This window comes from Scyliorhinus torazame, chromosome 4, assembly GCF_047496885.1.
Source record: "Scyliorhinus torazame isolate Kashiwa2021f chromosome 4, sScyTor2.1, whole genome shotgun sequence".
NCBI lineage: Eukaryota > Metazoa > Chordata > Chondrichthyes > Carcharhiniformes > Scyliorhinidae > Scyliorhinus > Scyliorhinus torazame.
The window spans coordinates 108418735-108440800 of record NC_092710.1 but is presented as its reverse complement, the minus strand read 5'-3'; the positions used below and the strand labels follow the sequence as shown (position 1 = coordinate 108440800).

The 22066-nt window shown below is 48.2% G+C and overlaps 1 protein-coding gene across 2 annotated transcripts in view; it reads left to right on the top strand.

Annotated features, from left to right (window-relative positions):
• Positions 1-11374, top strand: part of ppil4 (peptidylprolyl isomerase (cyclophilin)-like 4) — a 76651-nt gene extending 65277 nt beyond the window's left edge. For both annotated transcript variants that reach the window (XM_072498452.1, XM_072498451.1), the window contains exons 11-13: positions 7768-7864; positions 8363-8498; positions 10607-11374. In XM_072498452.1, the coding sequence (XP_072354553.1) occupies positions 7768-7864; positions 8363-8498; positions 10607-10843 (470 nt within the window). In that variant the 3' untranslated portion in view covers positions 10844-11374. The remainder of the gene's footprint in view (positions 1-7767; positions 7865-8362; positions 8499-10606) is intronic.
• The last annotated feature ends 10692 nt before the right edge of the window (positions 11375-22066 follow it).

Genomic DNA, 22066 nt, shown 5'->3' with positions numbered 1-22066 from the left:
TTTCTTAACTCTTGTTTCTCTTTTGAAGCTTATATATTATTTTATTTAAAATATATAATTTTTATTCCCATTTTTCAAATTTTATACACAAACGATAACACAATAAATCGTGTGGCACAAGACCACCCCCCCCCCCCACTTTCTCAAGATATAAAAATTCCATTTGGTTCCCCAGCCATACTGAGGCACTGGTTGGAGAAGCTGACCTCCATCCCAGCAGCACCCACCTTTGAGCAATCAGCGAGGCCAAGTCCAGGACTTCTGCCCACGCCCCAGTCTGCAGATCCGGCACCTCAAATATGGTCCTTTAAGGGTCAGGGTTTCAGTTCAATTTGTTGAATCGCTGACATGGTGCTAAAGAAGGAGACCCACAACCCCATGTGCTTAGGACACAACCTGAACATGTGCACATGATAAGCCGGGCCCCTCTCACATCGCTGACAGTCATCCTTCACATCTGCAAATAATCTGTTCATCTTGGCTTTGGTCAAACTGACCCTATGCACTACCTTCAACTGTATCAACCCAAACCTCGCACATGACAATGTTGCATTCACCCTAGGCGGAGCCACACACCACACCCCATCCTCCATCTTCGACCCCATCTCCGGCCCAAACTCCTCCTCCCACATAGCCTTCACTCCCTCCAGACACTGCCATAAACCCTCTTCTCCCATAATCCCCTTCTGACAGCGACAAACTCTCCAACAACTAGGAAGGAGGCACCAAAGGGGATGTTGGAAATACCTTTTTTGAGAGGTTGCGCACCTGTCGGTAATTAAACCAATCCGCCTGTGAAAGCTGAAATTTCTCCGACAACTCCTCCAGGCTTGTAAATCGCCCCTCTAAAAACAAGTCCCCCATTCCTTCCATTCCCTTCTCCACTCATTCCCTAAACCTAGGACGGCACGGTAGCACAGTGGTTAGCACTGTTGCTTCACAGCACCACGGTCACAGGTTTGATTCCCGGCTTGGGTCACTGTCTGTGCGGAGTCTGCACGTTCTCCCCGTGTCTGCGCGGGTTTCCTCCGGGAGCTCCGGTTTCCTCCCACAAGTCCCGAAAGACATGCTGTTAGGTGAATTGGATAATCTGAATTTTCCCTCCGTGTAGCCGAACAGGCGGCGGAATGTGGCGAATAGGGGCTTTTCACAGTAAGAGTTAACCAGATAAACATCTTTAAATTTATAAAAATAATCTTCGAGTACCCAATTCATTTTTCCAATTAAGAGACAATTTAGTGTGGCCAATCCACCTACCCTGCACATCTTTGGGTTGTGGGGGAAAAACCCACGCAAACACGGGGAGAATGTGCAAACTCCACAGGGGCAGTGACCCAGAGCCGGGATCGAACCTGGGACCTCGGCGCCGTGAGGCTGCAGTGCTAACCACTGCGCCACTGTGCTGCCCGATTATTTGAAGATATGATAGGATAAGTAGCAACAGGTTGTTTCCTCTGTTCAACATTCAGTTGCAAGGCAAGTGATCATTGGAAAAGTTTCTTAACTGTTTTCTCTTTTGAAGCTTATATGTTATTTTATTTAAAATATATAATTTTTATTCCCATTTTTCAAATTTTATACACCAATAATAACACAATAAACCATGCGGCACAAGACACCTCCCCCCCCTTCTTGAGATATAAAAATTCCATTTGGTTCCCCAGCCATACTGAGGCACTGGGTGGAGAAGCTGACCTCCATCCCAGCAGCACCCACCTTTGAGCAATCAGCGAGGCGAAGTCCAGGACTTCTGCCCACGCCCCAGTCTGCAGATCCGGCACCCCAAATATGGCCCTTTATTGCAGTGTTAATGTAAGCCTACTTGTGACAATAAAGATTATTATTATTATAACCTCACCTGCTTAAACAAATGGTTCGCACAGATCGGCTCCAACTTCGATGCCGCCCCAAATTTAAAGTTTTACCGAAACTGTCTCCATATCTTCCACATGGAGACCACCACTGGATTTACAGAATATTTCCTTGGAGAAAACGGCAGCAAGACCGTCACTAACGCTCTTAACCCCTACTCCCTAGACAAACCCGACTCCATCCTCACCCATACAGCCTCCGGGTGCCCATACTACCCCAGCATCTTCTCCGCATTCACCACCCAGTAATATATCAGGCTCAGCAATGCCAAGCCCCCTGACTGCCGGTCCCTCTGGAGGACCGTCTTCCAAATCCTAGCCACATTACCCGCCCAAATAGACAAAAACTGGTACACACTGGAGCAGAAAAAGGAACCATGGCAAAACATTAATTTTCACCAACTATATTCTGCCCACCAAGGACAGAGGAAGGCTATCCCACCTCTAAGTCCGCCTTAACCCAGGTCACCAAACTCGCAGTTCAACTTACGAAGCCGGGCCCAATCCTGAACAACCTGCACCCCCCGATACCTAAAATGGGAACCCATTAAGCGGAACGGTAATACCTCCAGATTGGCTTCCCTTCCTGGTGGAATGACCAGAAAATACTCACTTTCCTTCCAATTCACCACTGCCTTCAGGGCGTCCCACAAAACCGAGGGTGACACCTCCCCATTCATACCTTGAAAAAGGCCCAAAATGCTTTGACCGCGCCATGATATCACCCATTGTGGGGATCGGATCCGCCACTTACAAAAGATCATCAGCGTACCACCCCCATTATCCCTTCCCACTTATCTGAGGCCCTCAGAACAATGGCCAAAGGCTCAATTGCCAATGCAAATGAGGTGTAACCGAGGGCACCCCTGGCTCGTTCCCCGGTGTAACTGAAAATATCCCAAACTAACGTTTCTACGGTCACTGGCCTTAGATGTATTGTAGAGCAACTGGATTCACGAAGTTAGGCCCTATCCCAAATCGTTCCAACACCGCAAAGAAATATCCCCATTCTACCCTATCAAAAACCTGTCTGCATCTAGCACCACAATAACCTCCTGTTCTTTACCTTCTGCTGGGGACAAAACTACGTTTAAAAGCCAACTAGCATTCAACAACAACCACTGCCCCATCACAAATCCCGTCTGATCTTCTCCAATAGCCTGAGGGAAACACTCTTCCAGCTTCAGTGCTAAAACCTTGGCCAAAATCTTGGCATCCACATTTAAGAACTCACACTCCACTTGCACCTTATCCTTCTTTAACAGAAGCAAGATGGATTCTTGCATCATTTTCTCTGGGAGTGATCCTCGCACTACCAAATCCTCAAACATCTCCACCATTAACAGCATCAGTGGAACCACAAACTTTTAATAAAATTCCATCGGGAACCTATCCGGCCCCAGTGCCTTGCCCGTCTGCATTCGCCCAATTCCTGTCCGGACCTCCTCCCCACCCCCAATGGCTTCCCCAGCTCTTTCTGGTCCTCTTCCTCTACCTTAGGATACTCCAACCCCTCCAGAAATTCCTGCATATCCGACTCCACTCCCAGTGGCTCCAACCTATAGAAGTTCTTGTAAAACACCTGAAAAACCCTGTTGACTTTATCCGGCACCGCCACAAGTCCCCCCACCTGAATTCCGAATCTGGACAATCTCTCGGAGGCTTCCTGCCAGCTCAACTTCTTTTATTTATTTTTTTAAATTCAGAGTACCCAATTCATTTTTCCAATTAAGGGGCAATTTAGCGTGGCCAATCCACCTAGCCTGCACGTCTTTGGGTTGTGGGGGCGAAACCCACGCAAACGCGGGGAGAATGTGCAAACTCCACACGGACAGTGACCCAGAGCCAGGATCGAACCTGGGACCTCGGCGCCGTGAGGCAACAGGGCTAACCCACTGCGCCACCGTGCTGCCCGCCTGCCAGCTCAACTGACCGGCCAGGAGGCAACTGGCCTTCTCCCCATTTTTGTATGTCCCCGCCCCCCGGAGCACTGCAACTGTCACACTGCCTGATCAGTAGATAATGAATCAAATTGCATCTGCAACTTTTTCTCCTAGCCAAATGTTCTGGAATGGGTCACTCAATTACCTTACATCCACCTCCAAGATCTTGTCCACCAAACATTGCCGCTCTTCCCTTGCCTCCCTATTCACCTGCGCCTTGTGCGAGATCATCTTCCCTCTCACCACCGCCTTCAGGGCGTCCCACAGAACCGAGGACAACACCTCCCCATTCATTTTAAACTCCACGCACTCATCAATCACCCTGGCTATCTTCACACAGCATCCCAAATCTGCTAACAGCCCCACATCCAAACTCCACGCCGGCCCACCTCCAAGACCATGTACAACAGATACGGAGCGTGATCTGAAATCATGATTTTGGAATATTCTGTTTTCATCACCCCTGGCAGCAGAGACCTCCCCATCACAAAAAAGTCGATGTGAAAGTACACGTTGTGCAACGGAGGGAAGAATGAGCCCCCAGGGTGCAAAATCCAGCACGGATCCGCTCCACCCATCTCCTTCATGAATGCCATCAGAACCTTTGCTACCCTGAAGGGGCCAAAGACTTTGGCTTAGACCGATCCAACTTAGGGTTCAGGTCTCAATTCAAATCGCCCCCAAAATCAACTGGTGTATGTCCATATCTGGTATGGCTGCCAGTATCCTCTTCCTGAGCTCTACATCGTCCCAGTTGGAACGTACATGCTCACTAAAACTACCGACTTGCCCTCCAATGTCCCCATAACTATGACATAGCTGCCACTCTGGTCTGCTACCACCTTCCACATCTGGAACCAAACTCTTTTGTTACTTAGTATTACCAACCCCGGGCTATGCTATTAAAGCCCGAGTAAAACATCTGGCTCATCCAACCCGTATGGAGCCTAATCTGATCCTACGCCCGTGGGTGAGTCTTCTACAAAAGCACCACATCGTCCCGTAAACTCTTCAAATGAGTGAAAATTGTCGCTTGCTTCACTGGGCCTCCCAACCCCCGCATATAGCTTACTAATCGACCCAGGGCACTCGCCACCCCACTTCAAGTCAGCTATTACCACCGCAAAGGAATTTCCCCTCCACCCCCCATAATTCTAAAACCAGAGCCCACCCAAGATGGCAGCCAGCCCTATCCTCCTGATGGGACAAAGAACAAACCCCAGTCACCATCAGCCCTCTACTCCACCCACCCACCCCAGAAATCCCCCAGCTACTTCCTCTCGAACCAACACGCCTCTCCTCCATTTCCCCCCCCCTATTCACACCACCTAGGCTCATTGGAACCTGCCTAAACCGGTCCAGCAAGCCGCAGCCTTTCCCCCACCTCGCTCCCACCTGCAAGCGAGGTACCCCTCCCCGCCAGAGCCCACATTACACAAATAAACAAGCCAAGAGAGAAACTAAAAAAAACAACCACCCCACCCAAGAGCCGAAACTTCCCCTCCCCCTCCCTCAACTCTGAATCTACCCCACATCTCCTCCCCCTCACCCCAATCAAAACACCCTCTAAACCACAAATGCCCACCCAAAAGAGAAAAAAACCACAACCAAAAGAAAAAGCCCCAAACAAATCACATCAATTTCAATTAACAACAACTCTGCCCATAAAAGAAAAAGGAGAAGGGGAACAGGAGATAAAAGAAAAAATTACACATCTTTACAACAAACCCGTCCCAACTACCAGCAAAGTCTCTTGCAAACCCACTCAGTTCAGTTCAAGTCCTTGAGCCTTAATGTAAGCCTCCACTTCTTCTGCCATCTCCTTGGCATTATTCGTAACCCTCAGACTTGCTGGGTACACCACACCAAACTGCACACCACTCTTAAAAAGCACTGACCTAGCCTTATTTAAAGCCGCCCGGCTCCTTGCCAATTCTGCCATGACTTCTCGGTATATCCGAATACTGCTGCCATCCCACCAACCTCCCGATTCTCCATAGTCCACGCCAGGACCCTTTCCCCCGTCTGATAGCTGTGAAAACATGCTATCACTGCTCATCGTGGCTCATTCGCCCTTGTTCCTGTCTCCACAGCTTGGCATCTAGCCAGGCCAGATGATCGCTATGTTACAACAGTGTCTCGTCCAGCCCCTTCAACAGCTCACCATGCTCGAACACTGCCTCCGACGTAATCCCCAAAGCCTCCTTTACCAAAGCATCATCCATCGAGTTTTAGAGGGTCTCCATCATTTCTCTCCCATGCCTCTCAATGCTTGCCAAATTGTCTTTCAAATTTGGCAGCCATTATCTCCATCATCTTGTCCACTATAATAGGTGTGGCCCCACCCAACAAGCTTGTCTCTGCCATCTTCAATCCAGTAGGACTCCACATTGTGCTGAATTCCTCAGAACACTACTGCTCACACCTTTCTTTCCAGTATTCTTTTTTGCGCCTTTTGACATCCTCGCCCAAAAGGCTCTCAACTGGGATGAATTTGTCCACCAATTACCCCCGGGAACCGGGTGAAAAGAACTAAAATCAAGGACTCTAGCGGGAGCTACCTTGCACGTGACTGCCTATATGTTGCCACCGGAAGCAGCTTGCATATTATTTTAAAACATGAATTATTTAGTTATTTACTTGCAAAGTATTCAGGGAATGAATAGATATGGGTGGGATTAGGGACGGCACGTGGCACAGTGGTTAGCATTGCTGCCGACGGCACTGAGGACCCGGGTTCGAGTCCGACCCTGGGTCACTGTCCGTGTGGAGTTTGCACATTCCCCCCCGTGTCTGCATGGTTTTCGCCACCACAACCCAAAGATGTGCAGGTTAAGTGGATTGGCAACGCTAAATTGCCCCTTAACTGGAAAAAAAATAATTGGGTACTCCAAATGTATTTTAAAAGAAGAAATGGGTGGGATTAGACCAGGGCCTCATTTGTAGAAAAAATCTAGCGCAGATTTAGTGAGCTGAACAAGTTGCCTTGATGCAGGAAAATGTGATGATAGGATAGTCATTTGAAGAAGGCAAAGGCAACCTTTTAGTAATATTTTCATGATATCATTGTACAAAGTTGGAACAGTGGATTTAATTCTGCAGTCTCACAATGTTAAACTTTGATCAAATGATGATAAAGGGTTTGTTTTTCCCCATAAGCTTGGTAACTGGTTGTGGAATTGTCCAGCAAGGAGCCTGGGTTGCATTTTTCTGTAATCTATCCTACTCTGTATAGCCATGCCACTGCCCCTCCACATTCCAAAACTGCCAGATCCCCGTTAACCCCATCAGAACCGTCAGGCTCGATTTACCCCACTGCTGATACCTGACCTTTGCAGGTAGTTGGAAAATGAGGACACAGTACACTAAGTCTCTCTTCTTCACCGTTCTGTAATCTGGGACAAAATGAACAGTCACTTGGATGAGTGTGGGTTAATTAAGGAAAGCCTCCGCATGTTTATTAAAGGAAAATTGTGTTTCGTGTACTTGAATTGAGTTTTTTTTGCTGAGGGCACAGGTAGTATATCTCTGATCTGGCTATCCGAAAGCCAGTGATGTCTGAAAGACCAGGCATTTTTTTAAGCTACAATCCCTCCTGACTTTCCCTCCTCACCAACAGCTTTGGTATAACTATATGACTGGGAGTTGCTCTCACTTCACCACCAACAATGAACCCCATTTACCTCCATAATCAGTTTTTTTCATGCTTCCGGCGCAGTGATATTGACAGATCCAAAGTATCTCAAAAGAATTTCCTTGGCTTATCTTACAGCATTGTCAATTTGGGGGAAAGGGCAGGGGAGTGGGCTCGCTGAGTCATTCTTGCAGTGAGCTGGCATTGACGCAATGGGCCAAATGGCCTCCTCTGCTGCAACAAATATATGATTCGATATGTTACCGAAATATGCTTGTTAACCTGCTTTTTCAATTTCTTTTGACCTTTTTGCTCACAGGTGCAAAATACAGCAAAGAAGATTTTAAGGAGTATGAGAAGGACGTCGGCAAACACGCCAACATTACTCTGAAGGATAAAGTACAACCTAAACGGGAGTATCCTTGGACTTGTTCAGCAGTCACAAATAGTATATTATAGTTGGACCTCAGCTGGAGTATTTGCAGCACATTCAGGAAAGCCTTAGAAAGGGTACAGAGGAGGTTTAACAGAATGTTAGCAAGGATGAGAAACTTCAATTATGAGGAGAGGTTGGAAAAGTTAAGACTACTCTCCTGAGAACAGAAAAGTTTAAGAGGTGACAAAATGGAGGTGTTCAAGATGATAAGTTTTGATGAGAGTAAATTGGGAAAACCTATTCCCTCTAGATAAACCTGGACTCTGTGCCTACAGGACATCTTGCCTGTCACTTTGGAGGGAAGTCTGTACTTGAAACCAAGGTAAATGCATGAACGGAAGATCAGAAAGCTTTGATATTGTTTTCTCCCATCACCAGCACTGGAAGTGCAACAACCTCAATTAAAGTCTGTAAATTTCTCCCTAGAGCTGTTAGCTCGCACTCAGTAAAATTATTGTCCCTTAATAAAAATAAATAGCTCCAAATATGAACTGTTACTGGATGAGGCTGAGACAAGTGGAAGCCACCGGCATTCAAAGAAACGCCATAAGGAGAAACGGCATCGTCGGCATTCAGAAGAGGACGGTGATGGGTTGAAGGCAGCAAAATGCAAGGTAGAAAGTACTAATTATTTATTAACCAGGATAAATATTTTGGCCCGCAATCATGGCTTCATTATAGAACTGTTCACTACCTTGAATCTCTCTGTATTTAGCGAGCAGCATGAGGCAGACCACATACTGACTCTGGGACAATGCACTATTGAGCCACTTTCAGGAACGTGTATCCCAGGTTTGGGGCTTCATCTGTTGAGAGCACAGAATGTACAGCACAGAAACAGGCCATTTGGTCCCAACACATCTATACTAGTGTTTATTCTCCAACACTAATTCTTCAAACTATATCACCATATCATTCTATTCCTTTGTCCCTCATGTACTTTAAAAAAAATAAATTTAGAGTATCCAATTCATTTTTTTTCCAATTAAGGGGCAATTTAGCATGACCAATCCACCTCCACTGCACATCTTCGGGTTTTGGGAGCGAAACACACGCAAACACGGGGAGAATGTGCAAACTCCACACGGACAGTGACCCAGAGACGGGATTGAACCTGGGACCTCGGTGCTGTGAGGCAGCTGTGCTAACCACTGCACCACCGTGGTGCACGTTCCCTCTTCCCCTTAAATGCACCTATGTAATTTGCCTCTGCTGTTCTTGAGGTCAGGAATTGCGCATTCTTGCTGCACCCTGGTTAAAGAGGTTTCTTGTGAATTCTCTATTTGATTTATAAATGACTTCATCAAATTTATGGGCCCTAAGTATTGGTCTCCCTAACAAATGGAATAAAGTTGACATCTACCCTGTCAAACCCCTGCATAGTCTTAACGACCTCAATCAGTCAGCTCTCCGCGTTATCTTTTCTCGATAAAAGAAACCCAACCTATTCAATCTCCGGATTGTTAGAATCTCTGTTCTGGTATCATAGAACATAGCACATGGAACATACAGTGCAGAAGGAGGCCATTCGGCTCATCGAGTCTGCACTGACCCACTTAAGCCCTCACTTCCACCCTATCCCCGTAACCCAATAACCCCTCCTAACATTTTTTGGTTACTAAGGTAATTTATCATGGCCAATCCATCTAACCTACACATCTTTGGACTGTGGGAGGAAACCGGAGCACCCGGAGGAAACCCACGCAGACATGGGGAGAACGTGAAGACCCAGCAGGGAATCAAACCTGGGACCCTGGCGCTGTGAAGCCACAGTGCTAACCACTGTGCTACCGTGCTGCCCAGCACTTCTAAATTTTCTTTTGCACTTTCCCATGAGCCTCAAAATCCTTTTTATATTATGGAGACCAGAACTGTGAACAGTACTGTAAGCACATGATGGAAAGTTCCAGAGACGTGCTTCTGATTTTCTGTCTATGCACATAGCTTCCTGTAATGAGCTCCTAATTTACAAAGCTCCATGCCAGTCTCTTATGCTCAGATCAGTCCCTTCAGTTGAAGACCTTCACTGGCACATCAACTGGCCACATAAATGAGCCAAAGTAATCACATCAACAATGTTTTTTGTTGTGTCACCTGCTACTGTTATATTTCCTGATTTATTTCACAAATAGGGAAACCTCTGAATAGTGGACTTATTAGTTAAGAACATTGTATCAGTAACCCCCTCAGGCAGATGGTTCTTTTTGCTTGCTGTGTGTAAGTGATAATTTCAGAACCCCATTATTTTCTTCCACTATTATCAGCTGCTGCTGATATAGCTTCAGTTTAAGAAAAATAAACATACTTCTTAGATTTACTAGATCTCCCAAAGGGAAGATGAAGTGAACTTATGGGGTAAGGAGTAGCAATGGGCCAATAGCAAGGCAGGAAGGAGGGACTAAACACCCCCTCGCTCTCTATCAATCCATCAGGTTAACCCAGGATCGAGGGCAGCACGGTGGCGCAGTGGGTTAGCACTGCTGCCTCACGGCGCCGAGGTCCCAGGTTCTATCCCAGCTCTGGGTCACTGTCCGTGTTGAGTTTGGACATTCTCCCTGTGGTTGCGTGGGTTTCGCCCCCACAACTCAAAGGTGTGCAAGCTAGGTGGATTGGCCACGCTAAATTGCCCCTTAATTGGAAAAAATGAATTGGGTTCTCTAAATTAAAAAAAAAAAAGGTTAACCCAGGATCTTCTGAAAAAATGGTTTTGTTAACTTGACAGGGAACAGCTGACCAAGAGATTCAGCAGCACAGAAACACTGCTCACATTGAAGAACACTGCAAGGAAAAAGAAAGGGGCCATAAAAAGCGGGACCGACATCGGAGCCGAAGCAGGAGTGAATCCCAAGAGAAAGATCACCACAAGCGAAGCCGGAGCAAGAAGAAATCCAAACATCGAGAAAGGGCAGAGGAAAGAAGGAGCGGAAGTCCCAAAAGTTCCAAAGAGCGAATGGAGTGAGAATGGAAAGAGAGAGGGAATGGAGTGGGGACGGCTAGAGAGGGAATGGAGTGGGGACAGATAGAGCGGGAATGGAGTGGGGACGGATAGAGAGGGAATGGAGTGGGGACAGATAGAGAGGGAATGGAGTGGGGACGGATTGAGAGAGAATGGAGTGGGGATGGCTGGAGAGCGAATGGAGTGGGGACGGCTGAAGAGAAAGCGAATGGAGTGGGGACGGATTGAGAGCGAATGGAGTGGGGACGGCTGGAGAGAAAGCGAATGGAGTGGGGACGGCTGGAGAAAATGAGTATCAAGAGAGAGGTGAGACGGCATAGAGGGAGAGTGGTTAGTGAGGGAGAGGTGAGAATGGATAGAGTCAGGTGACTATCCGTTCCTTCTCAGTCTCTGGGTGAGGATGGCGAAAGTGGGGTGAGAAGGATTGGAAGAATAGCGAGTGTGGGGGTGAGAAGGGAGAAACCATTTCATGTACAATTGTGTGATTTAAAAACTTTTGATTTCTTAAAATTTTAATGAACCATGCAGTCAAAATGTTTTCTGTTAATTTTTTACTTGTGTGGAATCACATGACATTCCTGGCAACTTTGTGCTCTGTACACACTTTATTACTTCTGATGAATGGTTCAATAACTGAGTTGATAGTCCCTGGGTAACATGGTGGTGGACAGGATTGTTATTGACTGCTTTCAGTACCGAAGTGAAATATTATTTCTGCTTTGTGTGAGGTTACTGCACTCCCCTTTAGTACAACTTAGAGCAGGATTGATGGGTATGCCTTTGGGTGATGGTTATAAACTAACCTGACCAAAAATTTCTAAAGGAAGTAGAAGGAAGATAAAAAAAAACATAGCTCATTCACAAAAGCAAAACTGTGGAGATTTGAATCTGTCTTGATTAAAGTTAGTGGTGCCTGAATCAAAAGGTTGTGGCTTCCAGTTCCACCTACGAGTTGAGCACATTATTCTGACTACTGAAGGAGTGCCGCACTACCTGAGGTGTTGTCTTTTCAGAACAACCAAAGCCTTATCTACCATCTCAGGTGGAAGTAGAACACCCCATAGCACTATTCAAAATAAAACAAATAGTTGCATTTATATATAATCTTTCACGACCAAAGGACATCCCAAAGTGTCTTTACAGCTAAAGTAGGTCGTTGTAGAAAATGTGGCACTGAATTTGCACTCAGAAAACTCTTACATTTAATGACTGGAGCATTTGTGTTAGTGATGCTGATTGAGAGATAAATATTGATCAGGACAATGTGAGTTGCTCCCTGATTTTCTTTGAAATAGTGCCATGGAAGCTTTTATGTCCACCTGGGAAGGCTGCAGCCATCTTGGTTTAACATCAGATGACACTTTCACCAGTGCAGCACTCCTTCAGTGCAACGCTGGGGAGTCAGCTATTTGTTTTTGTGCTCAGATTCTGGTGTGGGACCTTAATCTGCACCCTTCTGAATCAGAGGTGCGAGTATTACCAATTGTGCTACAGCTGACGAGGGAAATTTTCCCAGTGATCTGGAACAACATATGGCTCAAATAACATTATCCAAAGACTAGAAGCCAAACAGATTTATTGTTTATTTATTTCTGTTGCTGTTTGCGGGATCTTGCTGTGTACATTTAGCTGCCATCTTTTTTTAAAATTCCAATTAAGGGGCAATTTAGCATGGTCAATCCACCTACTCTGCACCTCTTTTGGGTTGTGAGACCCACTGGGAGAATGTGCAAACTTCACACGGACAGTGACCAGGGCCGAGATCAAACCTGGGTCCTTGAACCTGTGAGGCAGGAGTGCTAACCACTGCGCCACCATCAACATTTGGCTGCTATATTTCCTACATTGGAAGCGAGTACATTTTATTGGCTGTGAAGTGCTTTGGGACATCCTGAGAATGTGAAGGGTGCTATAGAAATACAAGATCTTCTGATAACCATGAAAGGTAGACTAAATATTTTGGGCATGGTGCTTAAATTATATGGAAGTTTCTTGAAGTTCGTAACAGCCAAGCTGTTCCATTACAGCTACAACGTTGGCATCTACGCAATGTGGAAGATTGCCCAGTTATGTCTTGTCGACAGAAAGCAGGACAAATCTATTCTGGCCAACTACTGCCCCATCTGTCTACTCTATGATAATCTTGATCATCAGCAAGTAGTGGAGATGTCTTTGACAGTGCTATCAAGTGGCATTTGCTCAACAATAACCTGTTCACTTATGTTCAGTTTGGGTCTGCCAGGTTCATTCAGCTCCGGACCTCATTACTACCTTGGTCCAAACATGGACTGAAAAGCTGAACTCAAGGTGAGTGACTGCTCTTGACATCAAGGCAGGACTTGATTGTGTGTTGCATCGTGGGCATCAGAAGGAAAGCTCTTCACTGGTTGGAGTCATCAAGCACAAATAAAGATGAGTGGTTGTTGTAAGTCAATCACCTCAGTCCCAAGACATCACTTCAAGAGTTCTTCAGGGTAGTCTTGTAAGGCCTGCCCATCTTCAACTGCTTCTTCAATGACATTCCCTCCATCATTAGGTTAGGAACGGGGATGTTTTCTGATGAATGCACAATGTTCAGCACCATTTGTAACTCTGGATACTAAAATAGTCCATGTCCATAGGAAACATAACCTGGACAATATCCAGGCTTGGGTTTATCAGTGGCAAGTAACATTCATTCCACATAAGTGCTAGGCAATACCACCTCCCAACAAGAGAGAATCTAACCAACTCCCCATGACATTAAATGGCATTGTCATCACTGAATTTCCCCCACTATCAACATCATGGGGTTACATTGACCGGAAACTGCATTGAAATATAAATACTGTGGCTACAAGAGCAGGTTCAAAGCTGGGAATTGTGACAAGTAACCCGCTTTCTGACTCCCAAAAGCCTGTCCACCATTTGCAGGCCATAAGTTGGGAGTGTGATAGAGTACTTTCCACTTAGCTAGATGAGTGCAGCTGCAAAAATATTCAAAAAAGCCTGACCCCATCCGCAATAAAACAGCCTGCTTGATCGGCACGCCATCCACCACCGATTCAAGAAGTGAGCTCACCGCCGCCTCAAGGGCAATTGGGATGGTCAATAAATATTGTTGGAGCCAATGATGCCCATGCTATCCTTCTCCATCAGCTTCTCCCAGAATGCTTAGAGACACAGCCTTTTATAAGACGACTCAGTGATACCCATATATACATGAACCTAATCTTGTTTACTCTCCTTAGATTATACATACTATTACATGTGAGGTAGACAACGTTGGTCGAGTCGCATGTACTGTGTACCTGGTTGGTGGTTTTCTCACGTGTGATGGTAGTATCCATGTCGATCATCTGGCATATCTTGCAGAGGTTGACATGGCAGTGGTGTCGTGGTTGCTGTTCTCCTTAAGGTTAGGTAGTTTGCTGCGAACAGTGGTCAGTTTGAGGTTAGGCAGTTGTTTGAAGGCAAGTAGTGGTGGTGTGGGGATGGCTTGGCGAGATATGAGTCGTCATCAGTGGCATGTTGACGGATCCAAAGATGTTGTAGTTGCTCCACTCTGCGGAACTATTGGATGGCAAAGTTACTCTATTGACCGTGGCCCGTGTTCACCTTCTGAGGAGGTCAGTGCGTTTTTTTGCTGTGGCGCATCGGAACTGTCGATCGATGATTCGAGCACCCTATTCCATTCTTATGAGAGTGTACGTGTCCGTTGCATTCCTCCTTGTCTGAGCAGATCCTGCGTATACGGAGGGCTTGTCCGTAGGGGATGGCTTCTTTAATATGTTTAGGGTAGAAGCTGGAGAAGTGGAGCATTGTGAGGTTATCCGTGTGCTTGCGTTAGAGTGAAGTGCTGAGGTGACCATCCTTGATGGAGTTGCATGTGTCCAAAAATGCAAGCTATTCTGGAGGGTAGTCCATGGTGAGTCTGATGGTGGAGTGGAACTTGTTGATGTCATTGTTAGTCGTTTCAGTGATTCTTCGCCATGGGTCCAAAGGAAGACAATGTTGATATATCGAGTGTCGTTCACTGGAACGACGGAGGTTGAGAGGCAACCTCATAGAGGTCTACAAGATTGAGTGGCATGGACAGTGGATAGTCAGATGCTCTTTCCTAGGGTAGGAGAGTCAAATACTAGGAGACATAGGTTTAAAGCGAGCGTGCTGGGGGGGGGGGGGGGGGAGACGGTGGCGGCATGTGGCGCAGTGGACAGCACTGGTACTGCGGCGCTGAGGACCCGGGTTCGAATCCTGGCCCTGGGTCACTGTCTGTGTGGAGTTTGCACATTCTCCCCATGTCTGCGTGCGTTTCACCCCCACAACCCAAAGATGTGCAGGGAAGGATACGGACTCCGAAAGTGCAGACGGTCTTAGTTTAGCCAGAAACCATGGTCGGCGCAGGCGTGGAGGGCCGAAGGGCCTGTTCCTGTGCTGTATTCTTTGTATAACGTTGGTTGAAGGTCCCATGCAGCGAAGAGGGCTTGCTCGAACTTGTGCATGAAAATGTTGGCGTATTGAGGTGCGAACCTGGTCCCCATGGCTGTTGTGCGTGTCTGGATGAAGAACTTGTTGTCGAAGGTGAAGACATTGTGGTCCAGGATGAAGCGGATGAATTGTAGGAATGCGCCTGGAGATTGGCAGTTGTCGGTGTTGAGTACTGAGGCTGTCATCAAGGGGGATGCTGTTGTAGAATGCCAAGGCATCCATTGTGACAAGGAGTGTTCCTGGTTCAACTAGTCCATGGGTGCGGAGTTCCTGAAAGAAGTCTGTAGTGTCACGATAGAAGCTGGGGGTTCCTTGTACGATGGGTTTCAGGATGCCCTCGGATGTAGCCAGAGAGGTTCTCACACAGGGTCCCGTTGCCTGATACGATGGGACGGCCGGGTGTGTTGGCTTTGTGTATCTTCGGGAGGCAGTGGAGATCTACGCGAGATGAGAGCACGTAGGATGCTCTGAAGGTCTGGATCAAAGATTTTGATCTGTCTGTTGAGTTGGCGGGTGTGTTCTTTGGTCAGATTGGTGGGTAACTGTCTGTAGTGTTCCCGGTTGTTGAGTTGTCGAAACACTTTGCAGTAGTCCATACTGTTCAGTATGATGGTGGCTCTTCCTTTGCTGGTTTGATGAAAATGTTGCGGTTGGTCTTGAGAGCACGGATAGCATTGCGTTGTGCTTGGGCAACGTTTAGGGCTATCTTGTGAGCACGGCTGATGAGTCTGGCAGTGACGCATCTCATGACGGCTTGAGCATACATATCGAGTCAAGGACACTGTCCTGGAAGGGTCCAATTTGACTCTTTCCTCTTTGGTTGCTGCACTGCGGATCTGTCGGCTGTTCTGGTTCGTTGGTCGTCTCTTGGGTTCGTTGTTGACCCCTTGGGATTTGTGGAAGAACTCCCGGAGCCACATTTGCCTGATGAATTCCTGTGTCTGCTGTGAGACCAATGGGATCCATTTTGGTGGTAGGTTAGAAATTGAGCCCCCGGCTGAGAACTTTGATTTTGTCTGGTTGAAGGGTGAATTCCGACAAGTTGACAATAAATTTCCCTGTAGTGGCACTGGTTTCAACTGTGGTACTGTGGCTTGGTTGCTGGTGGTGATGCTGAGTTTCTCAAGTTTCCTGTTGTTGGTGTGCATGTAGGTGGCATAGTTCCGTTGTCTCAACTGCTTGCCGGTGTCTCGCAGGTGGTCCTGAGCGGACCAATTGAACCAGGAACACTCCTCGCCACAATGGACCCCTCAGCACTCTACATCAGCATTCCCCACGACGATAGCATTGCTACAAACTACCTAGCCTTCAGAACAGGGACCACAACATCACAAAACCTCTGCAAGACATGCCAGATCATCGACATGGGTGCCACCATTACACGTGAGAACACCACCCACCAGGTACATGGTACATGTGACTTGGCAAATGTTGTCTACTTCATACGCTGCAGGAAAGGATGTCCCGAGACGTGGTAAATCAGCGAGACCATGCGGACACCACACAACAATCGCCAGGTAGGAGTGTTCCCTTCCAGTTGAGGAACACTTCAGCAGTCAAGGGCATTCAGCCTCCGAGCTTCTGGTAAACATTCTCCAAGGCGGCCTTCAAGACACACAATACAGAATCGCCAAGCAAAAACTGTTAGCCAGGTTCCACACGCACGAGTATGGCCACATTACATGTAACCCCCACCATACTGCCCAGGTTTGCAGAATCCTAACTGCCCTGGCTTGAGACAATTTACATGAATTGGATGGGAATAGAGGGATACGGACCCCAGAAGTGTAGAAGATTTTAGTTTTGACGGGCAGCATGGTCGGCGCAGGCTTGGAGGGCCGAAGGGCCTATTCCTGTGCTGTACTTTTCTTTGTTCTTTTGACCTTGATTACCTGTGATTATCACTAGCTCCACTCACTTTGCACTTGTAAAGACTTGTTTACCTGTAAAGACTCACATTCCAACATTCCAATCTGTAATTATCTTGCAATCTTGTCTCCTATGTATGTTGTGTTTATGAACCTGCCTCCACTTCACCTGAGGAAGGAGTAGCACTCCAAAAGCTTGTGATTTCAAAGAAACCTGTTGGACTTTAACCTGCTGTTGTGAGGCTTCTTATTGTATAATTGCAACAACACTTCATTACCTTTATACTCCATTCCTTTAGCTATAAATGCCAACATTCCATTTGCTTTCTTCAAGGTATGTCACAAAAGGTTAAGTCATACGGGCTCATGGTGTTGGATGTAGTATATGGACAAGGATGGAGAATTGGTTAATGGGCAGGAAACAGCGAGTGTGGATAAGTGGTTCTTTTGTCAGGTTGATGATCTGTAACCAGTGGGGTGCCACAGGAATTAGTGCTGGGACCGCAACTGTTTACAAAAAATATTAATGACTGGGAGGAAGGAAGCGAATATACTGTAGCCAAATTTGCAAACAACACAAAGATAGGTGGAAAGGTAAGTTGCCAGATGGATACAAACCGTTTGCAAAGAGATGGGGTTGTGGGTCCGGGTTTACAGAACCCTAAAGTGTTTCATGGAGTTTAATAGACTGGTGTGAGAAGCACACGGCGTACTCTCCAGGTGTGATACAGCAATTATGGACAAATGGTTTTTAAAACAATACAATGTTCATTCTATGAACTCGTTAACCTTTTAAAAACAAACATTGAATATCTTAACACCCATTACTTAAAAGACAACCCCAAAAGACTACAACACTAAATAATCCTTCAAACTTCCTTTAAACATCCAAAAAAGACTTCAAACCTTCAAAAAAGACATGAGGTTCCATTCAATATATTTATAGTCTTTGGATTTGCAGACATCAACAGACCAGCTCTGTGTTTTCTTCCTGCAGCTCTCAGCCAAACACAGACACTCCCAGTTGCCTCCTCAAACTGAAACCAAAAGCAGAAGTGAGCTCAGCTCCCCCCCACTCTCTGACATTACTTCAGTAATATGATCAGCTCCATTTCTTTTTTTTTTTTAATTTTTATTAAAGGTTTTCATAAAACATCAATAACAAAATGAGAAAGAAAAAATAACCCAACAGGGTTAGGTACAAAACACAATCTAAAAAAGCAACCCCCCCCCCCCCCCCCCGTGTACCTAAATAATAAATTAACATTAACACCCCGACTTAAGACAACAGGTATATACACCCCCTCAGACCCTTCCAGTGTAAATAACATAAACAAAAATAAAGTAAACCCCCACCCCCCGAGCTGCTGCTGCCATTGACTAATGTCTATCGTTTTGCCAGAAAGTCTAAGAACGGTTGCCACCGCCTAAAGAACCCTTGTACCGACCCTCTCAAGGCGAATTTTACCCTCTCCAATTTAATGAACCCTGCCATATCGCTGATCCAGGATTCCACGCTTGGGGGCCTCGTATCTTTCCACTAAAGGAGAATCCTTCACCGGGCTACCAGGGACGCAAAGGCCAGAATTCCGGCCTCTTTCGCCTCCTGCACTCCCGGCTCCTCTGCCACCCCAAATATTGCGAGCCCCGAGCCCGGTTTGACCCTGGATCCTACCACCCTCGACACCGTCCTGGCTACGCCCTTTCAAAATTCCTCCAGCGCTGGGCATGCCCAGAACATATGGGTGTGATTTGCTGGGCTCCCCAAGCACCTAACACACCTGTCCTCACCCCCAAAGAACCTGCTCATCCTTGTCCCAGTCATGTGTGCCCTGTGCAGCACCTTAAACTGTATGAGGCCGAGCCTCGCGCATGAAGAGGAAGAGTTCACCCTCCCTAGGGCATCTGCCCACGTCCCCTCTTCGATCTCCTCTCTCAACTCCTCCTCCCACTTACCTTTCAACTCCACCACCGAGGCCTCCTCCTCCTCCTGCATCACCTGTTAAGTTTCCGAGATCTTCCCCACTCTTCCCCCCGAGAGCACCCTGTCCTGTACTGTGTGTGGCAGTAGCCGTGGGAATTCCACCACCTGCCATCTGGCAAACACCCTTACCTGTAAGTACCTGAAGGTGTTCCCCGGGGGGAGCCCGTACTTCTCCAGCTCACCCAAGCTCACGAACTTCCCGTCCACAAACAGGTCCCCCAACTTTCGTATGTCTGCCCTGTGCCACCCCGAAAACCCTCCACCTGTTCTTCCTGGGGCGAACCGGTGGTTCCCCCGTAATGGGGTCCACGCCGAGGCCCTAACTTCCCCCCTATGCCGCCTCCTCTGCCCCCATATTTTGAGGGCCGCCACCACCACCGGGCCGTGGTATACCTCCTTGGAGGGAGCGGCAGCGGCGCCGTTGCCAGCACCCCCAGACTCGTACCCACACAGGACGCCGTCTCCAGCCTCTTCCATGCAGCCCCCTCCCCCTCCATCACCCACTTGCGCACCATTGGCGGCCCAGTAGTACCCACATAGGTTGGGCAGCGCCAGCCCCCCCCCCCCTATCTACTCCGCTCCAGGAACACCCTTCTCACCCTCGGAGTCCCTCGCGCCCACACAAACCCCATTATACTCCTGTTAACCCGCCTGAAAAAAACCTTCGGGATAAACACGGGGAGGCACTGGAACAGGAACAAAAACCTTGGGAGCACCGTCATTTTGATTGACTGCACCCTACCCGCCAGGGACAGCGGCAACGCGTCCCACCTCTTGAACTCCTCCTCCATTTGCTCCACCAGCCTTGTAAAGTTAAGCCTATGCAGGGCCCCCCAGCTCCTGGCCACCTGGACCCCCAAATATCTGAAACTCCTCTCCGCCCTTTTTAGTGGGAGCTCGCTAATCCCCCTCTCCTGGTCCCCTAGCTGAACTATGAACTAGCTCTTCCCCATATTGAGCTTGTACCCCGAAAAGTCCCCGAATTCCCTAAGCATCCTCATTACCTCTGGCATTCCTCCCACCGGGTCCGCCACATACAGCAGCAGGTCGTCCGCATAAAGCGACACCCTATGCTCATCCGCACCAACCCCCTCCAGTTCCTCGACTCTCTCATTGCCATAGCCAGGGGTTCAATCGCCAATGCGAAGAGCAGGGGGGACCCCTGTCTCGTCCCTCGGTGCAACCGAAAGTACTCGGACCTCCTCCTATTTGTGGCCACACTTGCCATCGGGACCTCATACAACAGCCTAACCCACCTGACAAACCCCTCCCCAAACCCGAACCTCTTCAGCACCTCCCACAGGTACCCCCACTCTACCCTATCGAAGGCTTTCTCGGCGTCCATCGCCACCCCTATCTCCGCCTCCCCCTCCCTCGCCGGCATCATGATAACGTTCAAAAGCCTCCACACATTCGCGTTCAACTGCCTCCCCTTCACAAACCCCGTCTGGTCTTCATGGATGATCTGCGGCACACAATCCTCAATCCTCGTGGCTAAGACCTTCGCCAGCACCTTGGCATCTACATTTAGCAAGGAAATCGGTCTGTAAGACCCACATTGCAGGGGATCCTTGTCCCGCTTCAGGATCAAGGAGATCAGTGCCCGGGACATCGTCAGGGGCAAAGCCCCCCCTCCCTTGCCTTATTGAAGGTCCTAACTAACAGCAGGCCCAACAGGTCCATATATTTTTTATAGAACTCGACCGGGAAACCGTCCGGCCCCAGTGCCTTCCCCGCCTGCATGCTTCCTAGCCCTTTGATCAGCTCCTCCAGCCCAATCGGGGCCCCCAGTCCCGCCACCAGTCCCTCTTCCACCTTTGGAAACCTCAATTGGTCCAGGAAACGGCCCATCCCTCCCTCCTCCCGTGGGGGCACGGATCGGTACAATTCCTTGTAGAAGTCCCTGAAGACCCCATTGATGCCAACCCGACTCCGCACCACGCTCCCTCCCCTGTCCTTAACTCCCCCGATCTCCCTAGCTGCATCCCGCTTCCGAAGCTGATGCGCTAGCATCCGGCTTGCCTTTTCCCCATACTCGTAGACCGCCCCCTGGGCCTTCCTCCACTGCACCTCCGTCTTCCTGGTGGTCACCAGGTCGAATTCGGCCTGGAGGCTGTGCCTCTTCCTCAACAATCCTTCCTCAGGTTCTTCCGCATACCTCCTGTCTACCCTCACCATCTCCCCCACCAGCCTCTCCCTCTCCCCCCGCTCCCTCCGCTCCTTGTGGGCCCTGATGGAGATCAGCTCTCCCCTCACCACCGCCTTCAGTGCCTCCCATACCATGCCCACTCGGACCTCCCCGTTGTCGTTGGTCTCCAAGTACCTCTCTATACTTCCTCGGACCCGCTCGCTCACCTCCTCGTCCGCCAACAGCCCCACCTCCAAGCGCCTCAGCGGGCGCTGGTCCCTCTCCTTCCCCCATCTCCAAGTCCACCCAATGTGGGGCGTGGTCCGAAATGGCTATTGCCGAATACTCGGTATCCTCTACTCTCGCCATCAGCGCCCTACTCAAAATGAAAAAGTCGATTTGAGAATAAGCCTTATGGACATGTGAGAAAAATGAAAATTCCCTAGCCCCCGGCCTTGCAAATCTCCAAGGGTCCACCCCTCCCATTTAGTCCATAAATCCCCTCAACACTCTAGCCGCCGCCGGCTTCCTACCCGTCCTAGACCTGGAGCGATCCAGTGCAGGACCAACACCGTGTTAAAGTCTCCCCCCATTATCAGGCCCCCCACTTCCAAGTCTGGGATCCGACCCAACATACGCCGCATAAAACCCGCATCGTCCCAGTTCGGAGCATACACATTGACCAGTACCACCCTCTCTCCCTGCAACTTACCATTTACCATTATGTACCTACCGCCATTATCTGCCACAATGCTCGACGCCTCAAATAACACCTT